Genomic DNA, 14,727 nt, shown 5'->3' on the forward strand with positions numbered 1-14,727 from the left:
GGGTTCGATTCCCACCTGGGACGCTGTGAGCGCTGAAGGAATGCGTGCCCGTCCGCATGTCCTCGAGTGCCAACCGCCCGGGTGGGGTCGTCAAAAGGGCCTTTCTGTGTGGAGTTTGCATGTTCTCCCCGTGCCTCCCGGGGGTTTCCTTCATATAGGAACCACCTTCACCAAAACATGCAATATCCTGGTTGCTAATGTGGTTCCGCCTCTGGTCGTTAAGGGCGCCTGTTCAGAGGGAGGGGAACTGGTTGGAATAGCGTGAACCTCCCACGTGCTATGTCCTACCGGTGAAGCTTCCTCTGTCAGGTGAAAAGAAGCGGCTGGCTAACTGCCCATGTCTCGGAGGAAGCATGGAGCCAGTTTCAGCTCTCCCCAGATCGGCAGAGGGTGGAGCAGCAACCAGGATAAATAAATTAAATTAGCACTAATGGGGGATAAAAATGGGATAAAAAATCTGGGAAAAAAATATTAGAAAAAAAAAAAAAAAAAAACATTGGAAGACCACCTGTGGTTTTTTCAGCCATTTTTCATAGCCTATATTAGGCATTAAATGCGGCACAACTTTTATAGGCTACTGTTACAGACAGCACTTTATTTCCCCCCTCCTTTATATTCTTTGTAAAGCTGATTTGTATATATGAGTTGATAGCAGCGTACTGTATGCTCTGGTGGTGATACAGAGAGCCAAAGTCACGCCTATTTTCGGGTTAAGCACGAACCAAGAGATTTTATTTTCCATAGATTATTCGTAAAATGCTTATAAAAATTGTTTTACTTGGTCAAATCAAGAGATTCAGTTGTATTTAGAATCAGGATAGACTGTATAACATTTCACTTGGACCAAAGCTTAAAAAAAAAAAGTAACCGCTTGCGTCCCTTTATAAGTGGCACAAATCAGCCGGTGAGCAGGCAGAGAGATGTTACCTCCACTGCGTCCGCCTAGTCTACCCAGGCATTTGCGCTGTGTTAAGTCCGCATTTGATCCATATTTGCGTGTGTCCTCCTAACATTAAACCTGGCAAAACATCTCCTCCCATCCTCTCATCATCCCAAGGAAATCCCTTGAGGGCCGACAACAAAACGTCTATCGTTAGCTTTAGCTTTTAGCTTTCTTTGGGTAAGTTGTGTTGGTTGGATAACCGTGAAATCCCGGAGTGGAGTACTTTTGTTGAGTGAACTGAACTGGTAACATGGAAATCCCGAAGTGGAGCATGTTTGTTCCTTTATAAACGAACTGAGAGAACTGGACTGAACTATAGGGTAAATAACTTTTATTCTACCCGTTTTGCTCTAATGTAATCTTTGAAAATCGAACTGGTGGTGTGGTTCAGTTTGTGTTTCATTCTACTGCCCTGCAACTAATTATTATTATTTGTGTTGTAAAGAATAGCCATACTTATGGCTAGCAACTGCTACATAAATAAATGGCCATGTGGTCATTTTATATAAACTATAAATTGAATTTACAGAAAATATGCTATATCGTGATATATATCGGTATCGGGATATGAAATGACCTATATCGGGATATGAGATTTTGGTCATATCGCCCAGCCCTAATTAGAAATAGCTTCACTACATTGAAGCTATCCCCAGAGAAATGTAGCAAGCTAAGCTACGAGCAGCATGGCACAAGTAGCTTGCTACATCAAAGCTACTTCTGTTTTTTTGTTTTACATTGAATCAACTTCATGCCAAATCAATGTTATCTCAGTGATCAAGAACAACTTTCCACCAAACAAATAGCCAAAGAAAAAAAAAGGTTAATATAAAACTAACTAAAACTCTCACTGCCACAATATGTGGTGCGAAAAATGTGGGCGGCATAACGTGCCAAAAAAAAGTGGCAGATATAATAATAAGTATGGGGAACTTTATAGATTGCAGTTCAAATCCACTGTTATAGCGCCACCACCAGGTCAATCAATTGGTGTAATTTTTTCGTGGATAGTAAAAGGCCTATCTGTGAACCTTCCTGCCAAGTTAGGTCGCTCTGTATGGTTTCTGAGATACACAGCTAATTTAATGCAAGATTGTTCGAAACCCCATTCAAGTGAATGGGGGAAAAACTTGCGATTAATCGCGAATTGGCCCCTGCGGCTTATATAACGGTGCGGCTTATCTATGGATTAAAAAAAAAGAAAAGAAAAAAGAAAAAAAAAAAATCTCTTTTTTAGCACTCTTTCTAACTATAAAGCCACTTCTGTTTTAATTTCCTCTCTTGCCCTCTTTTCACCACACTGTATGACACTGTATGACACTGTGTGCACTGTAAATAACAACACAGGTGGTGTTGTGTTATGTTGTTTTGTTGAAATGTTAATAAATGGGAGCATTACCGGTACATATGGTAATTAAACATTAAAACACAAAAAAAAAATAAAAAAAAAATACCATTAAGCTTCTCTGGACTCAATACGCCACTGCAGGCGCGGACTGCAACATCGGGAGCTTCGGGCAGATGCCCAGTGGCCTGGCATGGCCTGCAAATTATTATTTATTTTTTTATATCGATACTTGGCGTCCAAATATCGATACAATATCGTCAGGCAAAATATCGCGATACTATGGTGTATCGATTTTTTCCCCCACCCCTAGCCCAAACCGCTTGATGAAACCCAATATCAATATCAAACATCAAATATCAAACATCAAAGTCATAGCATACCTATCCTCAATGAGCCACACATTTTGAGGTCCTGCATGTCTATGTGGTGTGAATTTTTTTCTCGTTATTACGTTAGGAGTTATTATGTCCCAAAATAGGCATCTACCATCTACAAATAGGCAGATAGAATAAAGTAGAATAAGTATGGCAGATTTTAGAGATTGTGCCTTGCTTTCAGCCAGCACAATAATAATATAGAATAAGTATGGGGGACTTCTTCAAGTAGAGTCGACCAAGACACGCGAACATTGCTTTCGGGCCAGGATGGTCAATACGCCTGTCCTGAGCCTGGATCAGGAGCTCAGTAACCGGGTGCTCCGGGTCCAGCGCTATAAGGTTCCCCATTGTCTGGCCCGTTCGTTGAATGCTGACGCGGAGGAGCTCTCAGGATATTGCAACCACGATATTGCATGTTTTGGTGCGGGGTTCCTATATGGCATGGTGGCTCAGTGGTAAAGCTGTCGCCTCGAGTGCCCACCACCCGGGTGGGGTCGTCAAAAGGGCCTTTCTGTGTGGAGTTTGCATGTTCTCCCCGTGCCCCCTGGGGGTTGCCTTTCCAGCGATTAATCCTACCGTGACTACTATGTGGCAGGTTGGGGTCAACTTCTTGAGTAGAACTAATCGCAAATGGCTCACTTTTTGGCAGCATCGCCACCCCTGTTTGCTAAACTACGTTAGCTTGTTGTTTAGGGACATCTGGTGGCTCGACCACTGCAACGAGCAACTACTAGACCTATTTCTGGTCGCTGAGCACGATGGTGCTGTTGGTTTTTGGATACGCCCCCCAGGAGGCCCAACCCTAACCCTAGCCCTAGCGTTCCGGAGATATCGCCATTCTGAATCCCCATTGTGAGCGAAAATTTACTAAGGTGTTTTCGTCACCAAACACATCCTACTAGACCTATTTCTGGTCGCTGAGCACGATGGTGCTGTTGGTTTTTGGATACGCCCCCCAGGAGGCCCAACCCTAACCCTAGCCCTAGCGTTCCGGAGATATCGCCATTCTGAATCCCCATTGTGAGCGAAAATTTACTAAGGTGTTTTCGTCACCAAACACATCCTACTAGACCTATTTCTGGTCGCTGAGCACGATGGTGCTGTTGGTTTTTGGATACGCCCCCCAGGAGGCCCAACCCTAACCCTAGCCCTAGCGTTCCGGAGATATCGCCATTCTGAATCCCCATTGTGAGCGAAAATTTACTAAGGTGTTTTCGTCACCAAACACATCCTACTAGACCTATTTCTGGTCGCTGAGCACGATGGTGCTGTTGGTTTTTGGATACGCCCCCCAGGAGGCCCAACCCTAACCCTAGCCCTAGCGTTCCGGAGATATCGCCATTCTGAATCCCCATTGTGAGCGAAAATTTACTAAGGTGTTTTCGTCACCAAACACATCATACTAGACCTATTTCTGGTCGCTGAGCACGATGGTGCTGTTGGTTTTTGGATACGCCCCCCAGGAGGCCCAACCCTAACCCTAGCCCTAGCGTTCCGGAGATATCGCCATTCTGAATCCCCATTGTGAGCGAAAATTTACTAAGGTGTTTTCGTCACCAAACACATCCTACTAGACCTATTTCTGGGCGCTGAGCACGATGGTGCTTTGGTTTTTGGATACGCCCCCCAGGAGGCCCAACCCTAACCCTAGCCCTAGCGTTCCGGAGATATCGCCATTCTGAATCCCCATTGTGAGTGAAAATTTACTAAGGTGTTTTCCTCACCAAACACATCCTACTAGACCTATTTCTGGTCGCTGAGCACGATGGTGCTGTTGGTTTTTGGATACACCCCCCAGGAGGCCCAACCCTAACCCTAGCCCTAGCGTTCCGGAGATATCGCCATTCTGAATCCCCATTGTGAGCGAAAATTTACTAAGGTGTTTTCGTCACCAAACACATCCTACTAGACCTATTTCTGGTCGCTGAGCACAATGGAGCTTTTGGTTTTTGGATACGCCCCCCAGGAGGCCCAACCCTAACCCTAGCCCTAGCGTTCCGGAGATATCGCCATTCTGAATCCCCATTGTGAGCGAAAATTTACTAAGGTGTTTTCGTCACCAAACACATCCTACTAGACCTATTTCTGGTCGCTGAGCACGATGGTGCTGTTGGTTTTTGGATACGCCCCCCAGGAGGCCCAACCCTAACCCTAGCCCTAGCGTTCCGGAGATATCGCCATTCTGAATCCCCATTGTGAGCGAAAATTTACTAAGGTGTTTTCGTCACCAAACACATCCTACTAGACCTATTTCTGGTCGCTGAGCACGATGGTGCTGTTGGTTTTTGGATACGCCCCTCAAGAGGCCCAACCCTAACCCTAGCCCTAGCGTTCCGGAGATATCGCCATTCTGAATCCCCATTGTGAGCAAAAATGTACTAAGGTGTTTTCGTCACCAAACACATCCTACTAGACCTATTTCTGGTCGCTGAGCACGATGGTGCTGTTGGTTTTTGGATACGCCCCCCAGGAGGCCCAACCCTAACCCTAGCCCTAGCGTTCCGGAGATATCGGCATTCTGAATCCCCATTGTGAGCGAAAATTTACTAAGGTGTTTTCGTCACCAAACAAACACTGTTTGTGTTTGCAATAGACACTTTTCACGGGGGCCATTTTGTGTCGAAAAGGCAGAATAAACACAGGTGCAAGCAAAACACTAATGAGGGTTTCCAAATTCCAATGATGGAAGTCTGAGACATTTAATTTTTCATCATTGTAAAAACCACAGCACAGTAAAGAGGCTGTGTAATTTGATGTTTTCTTATACATCTGGCCTCTTAAATTGGTTCTCAAAGTCATCCAGATTCATGCATTTTAGTTTAAAATGTACACATTATCGAACCCCCCCAAGAGGGTGCAAGCAAGATCCACCCACCACAATCTCCCCAAATCCTGTGGGAAACTTATGGCCCAATTCCACAGCAGCTAGTAGCACGGTCCCGCTCCGCTCGACTCGACTTTTGGTCTCATCCCACCGTCAAAAACCGGCCCAGCTCGGTTATATTTGAGGCCGAGTCGTGCTACTTTTGGTCCCTGCCTCGTCGGGGTACTTCGGGCTGGCGAGTAGGTCCCAAATGGTGACGTAAAACTCTGATGGCTACTGATTGGTCAGAGAGAATCGTGTTTACTCTGTCTACTGACTGTCAATGCAATGCTGGCGGCTGCATACCAGTTTAGTGGTCTTACCTTATCTTCTGTTATGTATATTTCCATCAGTATTTTGTGTCGCTGCCTTCACCTCCGGTGAAATAAAATCGTGGCGGGTGTTCAATTGTCTGAGAAAAAAGTCAGCTGCTCGCTCAGGGAGCTCTGTAGCTGAGAGGAGGCTGCAGTGCTCCGCTAGGCCGCAGCGGGTGTTTGGAAGCCCCGGTCTTGCCTGGTGAGAGGCTGCGGGGTAGAGGCTTCACTCTGTTGCGCCTCTCCCGTCCCCGCACAGCACAGCGCATGCCTGTGATATCATTCTCTTGGCCGATTGTCACATTTGCCCATGTACACTGTAGGTCATTTAGAGGCACCAGTATTTCATAAACAGTTTAAAAGTTCTGTGGATGGATTTAATTGTAACGTTATGTTATAGCCGAAGGACAGATATGCGGTCGCTATTTTTAGACGACCAGCTGTGGGCGGGGGTGGGTGGGGGCACATGATCCGCGGTGGAAGCAAAACGTCAATAGGGCTGATACGATTAGAGCCGAGTGGTGACGAGCTGTACAGGGCAGTAAAATGTGGTGGAAATGAGCCATTAGTTATTGGTATTTTCTTTGTCCTTAAAAATATACATTGCCTGTTTGTGTTTCGCAATATGGATATTGTTTTCTTTATAATTAAATTGAGCATTGGGCCTTTATAAGAATGTTTATTTGTATTATTTCAATTGTCACACTCATGGATACATATTTGAGGTTTGTTTATTAATTGGGAAAAGGACCACTGGAACAAACGCTGCAAACATGACGCGGCTACTTTTTCAATCCGACTGGCTACTCAAAAGTTTGGGGAACTCTCTGTATTTGTATATTGGCATGTATGACTCACTGATGACATCACAGCAACAACTATGACATCACCGATGACATCACAGCAGTAGTTATGACATCACAGGTGAACCTGCTGTGATGTCATGCTGCAGTGACATCATTGTTAGGTTGCTGGTTTGAATCCATCTCGTGGGTGCATGGTCTCATCAGTCGTTATGAGTGGGCCTTTTCTACACAACAAGAATCAAATCAATAATCGTTTCGGTGGGACAGGTAACACACTTGAAAGTTTAGCAGAGCGTGTGACGGACAACACGGACAACACACACACACACACACACAACCAGGATAATGTGTTGAGGTGAGGAGGCGGGGGGTTAACAGAGTTCAAAGGTCAGAGTAAGAGGTCACCCTCGGGCAGCACACTCACAGGAAGTCGTCCTGGATGTTTCCGTTGAAGGTGCCACAGAGCCCCAGTGTGTCGTCCCTCCAGCCGTCGTCTACCTGCAGGTAGAGCGTCAGAGGTGAGACAGGTGAATGGTCAGATAGGAGAGAGGTGAGACAGGTGAATGGTCAGATAGGAGAGAGGTGAGACAGGTGAATGGTCAGATAGGAGAGAGGTGAGACAGGTGAATGGTCAGATAGGAGAGAGGTGAGACAGGTGAATGGTCAGATAGGAGAGAGGTGAGACAGGTGAATGGTCAGATAGGAGAGAGGTGAGACAGGTGAATGGTCAGATAGGAGAGAGGTGAGACAGGTGAATGGTCAGATAGGAGAGAGGTGAGACAGGTGAATGGTCAGATAGGAGACAGGTGAGACAGGTGAATGGTCAGATAGGAGAGAGGTGAGACAGGTGAATGGTCAGATAGGAGAGAGGTGAGACAGGTGAATGGTCAGATAGGAGAGAGGTGAGACAGGTGAATGGTCAGATAGGAGAGAGGTGAGACAGGTGAATGGTCAGATAGGAGAGAGGTGAGACAGGTGAATGGTCAGATAGGAGAGAGGTGAGACAGGTGAGAGTCATCTACCTGCATGTAGAGCCGCCGTTCGCTCCAGCTGTACTGCAGCCGCACACCCAGCGAGGCCACGCTCACCGCCACGAACCATGACGACAGCTCCCACACATGGAACACATCTGAGAAAGAGACATGCAGAGGGAGAGACAGAGAGTCAGGGGGACAGAGAGTGACCGACAGGCACGTGGACAGAGAGGGGGGGGACAGAGACAGACAGACAGGGGCAGAGAGAGACAGACAGGGGACAGAGAGAGACAGACAGGGGACAGAGAGACAAACAGGGGAACAGAGAGAGACAGACAGGGGACAGAGAGAGACAGACAGGGGAACAGAGAGAGACAGACAGGGGACAGAGAGAGACAAACAGGGGACAGAGAGAGACAAACAGGGGACAGAGAGAGACAGACAGGGGAACAGAGAGAGACAGACAGGGGACAGAGAGAGAGAGAGAGAGATTGTCTACAGTCCCATTAGCAACTCCGCCAGAATGGAGTTGGAGTTAAGAGACGACGTCTCATGCAGATATCTAACATCCGGACAGGGCCTAAAAAAAAAAAAGTTTGGTTCCTGTTGGTTGTCAGTTGAGGTGATGGGTCAATATGAATGCTTCAATGTTATTCAAACATGCTGATTTTAAATGTGTTCTTTTTTCTACTCCTAAAAACCATTTGTCAGCTCTGTCCACTTTGCCGGCTGCTGATAGGAATATACAAGGTCACTGTTTAACTTCCTGAAGCACGTTTTCAAATGATTTAAACCCCAATCTCACAATTTTGGTTGGCACGCTAGTGCTGCATGGGCAGAGAAGCGACACATACGGCTCATTTCCACCACATATAACAGCACAGTACAGCTCTACTCGACCTGGTCTTACTCGTCTCTACTTGATATAGACTCTGTTTCCATAGCAAGTTTACTCACCTCCGCCCACACCTGGTCGTCATAGCGACCGCATATCTGCCCTCCGCCCATAGCCCAAGTACCGTAAATTCCGGACTATAAGCCGCACCTTTTTTCCCGTTTTTTGGCCTTTTTTGGCCCCTGCGGCTTATATAACGGTGCGGCTTATCTATGGATTTAAAAAAAAAAAAAAAAAAAAAAAAAAAAAAATCTCTCTTTTTTAGCACTCTTTCTAACTATACATCCTATATAACTATAATAAGTTTTAATTTCCTCTCTTGCCCTCTTTTCACCACACTGTATGACACTGTATGACACTGTGTGCACTGTAAAAAACAACACAGGTGGTGTTGTGTTATGTTGTTTTGTTGAAATGTTAATAAATGGGAGCTTCCTACCTGTAAGCTACCCTTACATATGGTAATTAAACATTAAAACACAAAAAAAAAAAAAAAAAAAAAAAACATTAAAACACCTGCGGCTTATAGTCCGGTGCGGCTTATATAAGAAAAAAATAGTCAACTTTGCAGGTGCGGCTTATACACCGGTGCGGCTTATAGTCCGGAATTTACGGTAGGCTATAACGTATAACGTTAAAATTAAATCCATACACGGAACTTTTCAACTGGAATACTGGTGCCTCTAAATGACGTACACTACAGTGTACATGGGCAAATGTGACAATCGGCCAAGAGAATGGATATCACTTTGTTGTTACTCAAACGCACATGCATGCGCTGCGCGGGGGATGGGAGTCACGCTACGGGGAGAAGTGAAGCCACTTCCCCGGTGGCAACTCACCAGGCAAGACCGCGGCTTCACTAAACCCCCGCCTCCGGCCTAGCGGAGCTGACGTTACACACAACTCAAAGGGCTTCCCGAGGAGCGGACCTTTTCTCTCTCAAAACAATTGAAAACCACCATCATGTTAAAGCTGAGCAAGGAGATAGATTTTATTTCACCAGAGCCGAAGGCAGCAACACAAAAGACTGATGGAAATAAGCCTGCACCAGTGCAGACTCGCTATTTAAGGGTTTGACAAGCCGCCTCCACTCAGTGGTAATCGGTTTGGGACGGCCGTTAATATGGCGGACCTCCGAGTGAACGCGCAAACGGAGGGGTAGTGGATAGGGTTAGGGGATAGGGGCTGGTTTGGGAATGGGCCTAATCTCTCTGCTGCAGTGCATGCTGGTCCCTCTCCTCATCTTCGATTGATTTTTCCCTATATGATTTTTGAACGTTTCATGAACGGCAATATTCTGATGTTAACCTGATTAAGACCAAACTCTGAATGTAAACAGCATGTTTCTGATTACCTGAACTTGAATAAGCTCATAGCAATAGTCAAATTAAGACATGGAGTATTTTCCCATCTTAGTCTCATTATTAAGGTGCATTGTAGAGTAGACAAGTAAACACCTTCACACTGTGACATCCTATCAGACTTTTCGCAGCACTTTGCAACACATATGGCGGTACCTGCTTGATGACACATGCTCTAACTTCTAGCAAGTGTTGCCAACTTGTTTACAGAAGACAAGATGGCTGCCAGCGGTAAAAATAAGTCCCAACACGGGGTCTTGTCCCTAACACGGTAGGAATATGACACAGGATATAGGGGTGTCATGTGGGCGTGTCTTGAGTCATGAATGGGACTCTGCTCTGTAGCATGGACAGTCAATGGGAATAGAGTTGTTAACGGGCCTGACAATTCAAACTTGACCCGATCAATTAACATAAATGTTGGGCCCGAACCCGGCCTGAAACTGAGAACTAATGGGAATATGAATGGAATATTCTATATGTAGCTTGCGTTGTGTTGACAGCAATGGCAGCAGCCCATGTTAAGGGTTTGTTGGGTTAGGGTTAAGGGCCCATGTTAAGTGTTTGTTGGGTTAGGGTTAAGGGCCCATGTTAAGTGCTTGTTGGGTTAGGGTTAAGGGCCCATGTTAAGGGTTTGTTGGGTTAGGGTTAAGGGCCCATGTTAAGTGCTTGTTGGGTTAGGGTTAAGGGCCCATGTTAAGGGTTTGTTGGGTTAGGGTTAAGGGCCCATGTTAAGTGCTTGCCCAGGGGTGGAGGTGAGATTTTATCCCACGATCTCCCGCTTGCGAAAGTGCACCAAAACCTGATGTTTACCAAAGATCCTTTAGAAAAGGAGGTTGTGCTCCAACAATGGGATTCTCAGTGGAGTGCTGAAGCCAAAATCCAAAAGCATGTCCCAAAAATGTGAAAAGGCAGTACATCTCAAATTTCAGTCAAGGAGGACAAAATACTCAAATTTCACTGAAATCACAATAGACAAATGCTTGCGTGTTTCACCACAGAGCCTTCTGTGCATTTGAACTATAGAATCAATTTGGTCAGATACACAAGGGCAGAGATAATACACAGCTGGGAGTTGGACCAATCACTGTTTACCGCTCGTGTTTTCGCATATCAGACATCTGTCTCTCCTCCCTATCCGGAGGTGACGTCCGCTTGTCGATGATTGGCCGGTTATGTAACATCAATGGAACCAGAGATGAGAAGATCACCAACAACAACTGCTTTTAAGTTTTTTTTAAGTGTTTTAGGGTGTTTCCCTTTAAGGAAATGGGATATCTGATCTATCTGACATAGTTCTACACAAAACCACAAAAGGCTGTTGACCGACCATGAGAACATGAAAACAGCAACACACCAGGGGAGCAGTGCTCTGAGGAAGGTGTTTTGTGCAACACAATGCAAAAGCACTAACCCACTAAACCCAGCCATAGTGTGAGAATTTCTGTTCAATAGCTGCAGCTGGCATTCAATCCATCCAACCCCCACTGAAACCCCCCCACCCACCCACTCATGTCACAGCATTGGAACTAGTGATGTTATTTATGCATGAATGACATCACTGGTCCACAACTTAACTCAAATCAATTCTCAATAACTGTGAAACTAAATTAATGTCTACAAAACTGTTTTCAGATATATAGTACTACTGATTTTGTAATGATACAAAGCTGGTTGAAAATCAGTGCAGTGTTCCTTTAACCCAACCCCAAAACCTAACCCCAGCTCCTACCAAATCCTTCGTTCCTAAATCCAAGCTTAAAATACCAAACACTAACCATATTCCAACTCCAAGACTAACTCCAACTCAACCCAAACCATAACCAAACCCCAACCCACCGCCGGATTCCCGAAGACCGATACCAGGAGACTCCTCCATGGATAACCCACCACCGGGCTCTCGAATCTTCATACCAAAAGACCTTTCCACCTCCCCAGCCCGGAACCAGAAGATTCAGACGAATTCCACCACTCCTAACCTGTCCCTTACCCTAAACGTCCCCTTACCCCATACCCAACCCCTACCTTAACCCCTGTGGTCAGCTTGGCTGTCACCCCAACTCCTACCTAGGGATGTTCGATATTGGCTTTTTTACCGATATCCGATATCCGATAATGTCCAACTCTTAATTTCCGATACCGATATCAACCGATATCAACCGATACCGATATAAGCGGGCTTTTTTTCCACCAAAATTTCACGTAACAAGTTACATAATGTAGCTTAATGTAGCTGAAGAGTTTAATATATAATATGCATGTTGTGTTAAAGTTGTAAGTGTTAGGGAAGCGAGCTTGTGACCAGAAGGTCGTCGGTTCAATCCCCGGGACCGGCAGGATAAATCTGGGTGGGGAAAGTGAAAAGGCAGCGCTTGCTCCTCCCTCATTACCACCACTGAGGTGCCCTTGAGCAAGGCCCTTAACCCCAACCGCTCCAGTGGAGCTGCTCAGTGGCCAACAGATCAGACTGTGGTTGTACTGGTCAGCTTCCAGGTATGAATGTGTGTGTGAATGTGAACAGGGCACTCCTGAAAACGAGAGCATTGCACTCAGTGAGACTCCCCCTGTATTTAAAAAAAAAAAAAAAAAAAAAAATATCGGTATGAAAACCGATACCGATATTTTCTGATATCGATTTTTTTTATGCTAATATCGGCCGATAATATCGGTAGGCCGATAATATCGGACATCCCTACTCCTACCCTAACCTCCATCCAAACACCTAACCCCATCCCTACCTCCCATCAGATACCCGGACACCTGGGTCAGAATACCCCTCATTTGAGGACTTCTCTCCCCACACTTCGGTGGATCTCCTAACCCTAACTTAACTCTAACCCTAACCCAAGGCATGATGTGCGTTAGCCTACTGTCAAGAGTATGGCAGCGAGACGTGGTACTGTCCCCGCCATGAAGACCTAACCCTAACTCTAACCCTAACATAACATAACCAGTAGGATGTGAGGTAGCATCAGAGTAGGGGAGAGTAGGGTATGAATTACCGTCAGAGTAGGGCAGTGAGACGCGGTATTGGCCCGCCACGAAGACCTCGCCCACATGGCTCAGCGTGATTTCTGTCCGCGGGTCCTCGTCCACCACGAGGTTCACTGACTGGATACATGCCCCGTCCAGATTCTGTGACGGGACACCAACACATACTTTGATCAAACAGTTCAACACTAAAACACATCAGACTAAAACACATCAGACTAAAACACATCAGACTAAAACACATCAGACTAAAACACATCAGACTAAAACACATCAGACTAAAACACATCAGACTAAAACACATCAGACCAAAACGACCGTGTTGGTAAAAACGGGTGATGACATCAGACATTATGTTGTCTAACGAGTGATGTGTCAGACAAATATAATATTTACAGCAAATACCCTCTGCCGTTAGCTAGGTGTTAGCCGTTAGTTGCTACGTTTGCTAACTAAGTGTTCAGCAGGCTCAAAATGCCACGATATCACTTTTAACCAGTTTGAGTTACGCTTTTTCCATAAAGTCAATCAGCTTTCAAGCCCCAAAGGGGCTGAAGCCCTATTGTTTTTGTGCTGGTTTATTATTCTCATTCTCCTTGTTCATCTGGGTTAGGGTTATCTGGGGTTATGGGTTAGGGTTCATCTGCCTCCACGCAAATTCCTGTGAGAGACCTGAAATTGGGGCACAATGACAGATATTGGTGGCTAGTTTCTGCTTTTACGACAATAGGGCCCCAAATCTCCTCTCTGGTCTCTCCTCTCTGGCCTCTCCTTCCTGGTTTCTCCTCTCCTGTCTCTCATCCCTGGTCTCTCCTCTCCTGTCTCTCCTCCCAGGTCTCTCCTCTCCTGTCTCTCATCCCTGGTCTCTCCTCTCCTGTCTCTCCTCCCTCCCCCTCTCATGTCTGTCCTCTCTGGTCTCTCCTCTACAGACTCAGAGCCATGTTTTTCTCTCTAATGTGTTTGCTGGCTGCTTGCTGGCTGTTTCAGGGGCTGGGGAGTGTGTGAGTGTGTGTGTGTGTGTGTGTGTGTGTGTGTGTGTGTGTGTGTGTGTGTGTGTGTGTGTGTGTGTGTGTGTGTGTGTGTGTGTGTGTGTGTGTGTGTGTGTGTGTGTGTGTGTGTGTGTGTGTGTGTGTGTGTGTGTGTGTGTGTGTGTGTGTGTGTGTGTGTGTGTGTGTGTGTGTGTGGACAGCAAGCGATCTGCTCCTTATGAATCGTCTCTTTCATAAGTGGCAGTGCTCCATACACCCACTGTGTCTACTCTTCCCACCATTCACCCCCCTTACCTGCTTCCCTTCACCTGCCTCAACTACAAAGCCGGGCCCAGCTCTGTGCATGGGCCCAGGCCAGATAAGGTAATCCTGTTGAGTTGGCTGTGAGAGGTCCGAGCTCCTGCTCTGATGAGTGGACATCTTATCTCCCCTGTATGTTGAGTTGCAGCATCAGCGGCTCAAAGATTCTCGCTCTTTTGTGGCTTTTCATCTTGGCTATCGGTGTTGACTTTGATCGGGAACGTTTTTCATGTTGGCTATCTGTGTGGAGTTTAATCGGGAACGTTTTTCCTGGAAGTTTTTCATATTGGCTATCTGTGTGGTTTGATCGGGAAAAATTTTCATGTTGGCTATCTGTACTGACTTCGATGGGGAACGTTTTTCCCTGAGGTTTTTCATATTTTTTATCTGTGTGGTTTGATCGGGAACATTTTTCATGTTGGCTATCTGTATTGACTTTGATCGGGAAAAATTTTCATGTTGGCCATCAGTGTGGAGTTTGATCGGGAACGATTTACTACCCCGATCTCGGGGGAGCCTCACCAGCCCCGACAAAATCCAAGATGGCAGCTCCGCACTTCAAC

General features: G+C 46.0%; 1 protein-coding gene across 1 annotated transcript in view; it reads right to left on the bottom strand.

The window, feature by feature from the left end:
- otog (otogelin) overlaps window positions 1–14,727 on the bottom strand; it is a gene marked incomplete at both ends in the record, with an annotated part of 184,575 nt that overhangs the window by 125,345 nt on the left and 44,503 nt on the right. The window contains 3 exons of the mRNA XM_083652849.1: window positions 7,076–7,149; window positions 7,674–7,780; window positions 12,887–13,019. Coding sequence (XP_083508975.1) covers window positions 7,076–7,149; window positions 7,674–7,780; window positions 12,887–13,019 — 314 coding nt within the window. The remainder of the gene's footprint in view (window positions 1–7,075; window positions 7,150–7,673; window positions 7,781–12,886; window positions 13,020–14,727) is intronic.

The sequence above is a fragment of the Poromitra crassiceps genome (genome assembly GCF_964638095.1).
Source record: "Poromitra crassiceps genome assembly, chromosome: 16".
In the NCBI taxonomy this organism is placed as follows: Eukaryota; Metazoa; Chordata; class Actinopteri; order Beryciformes; family Melamphaidae; genus Poromitra; species Poromitra crassiceps.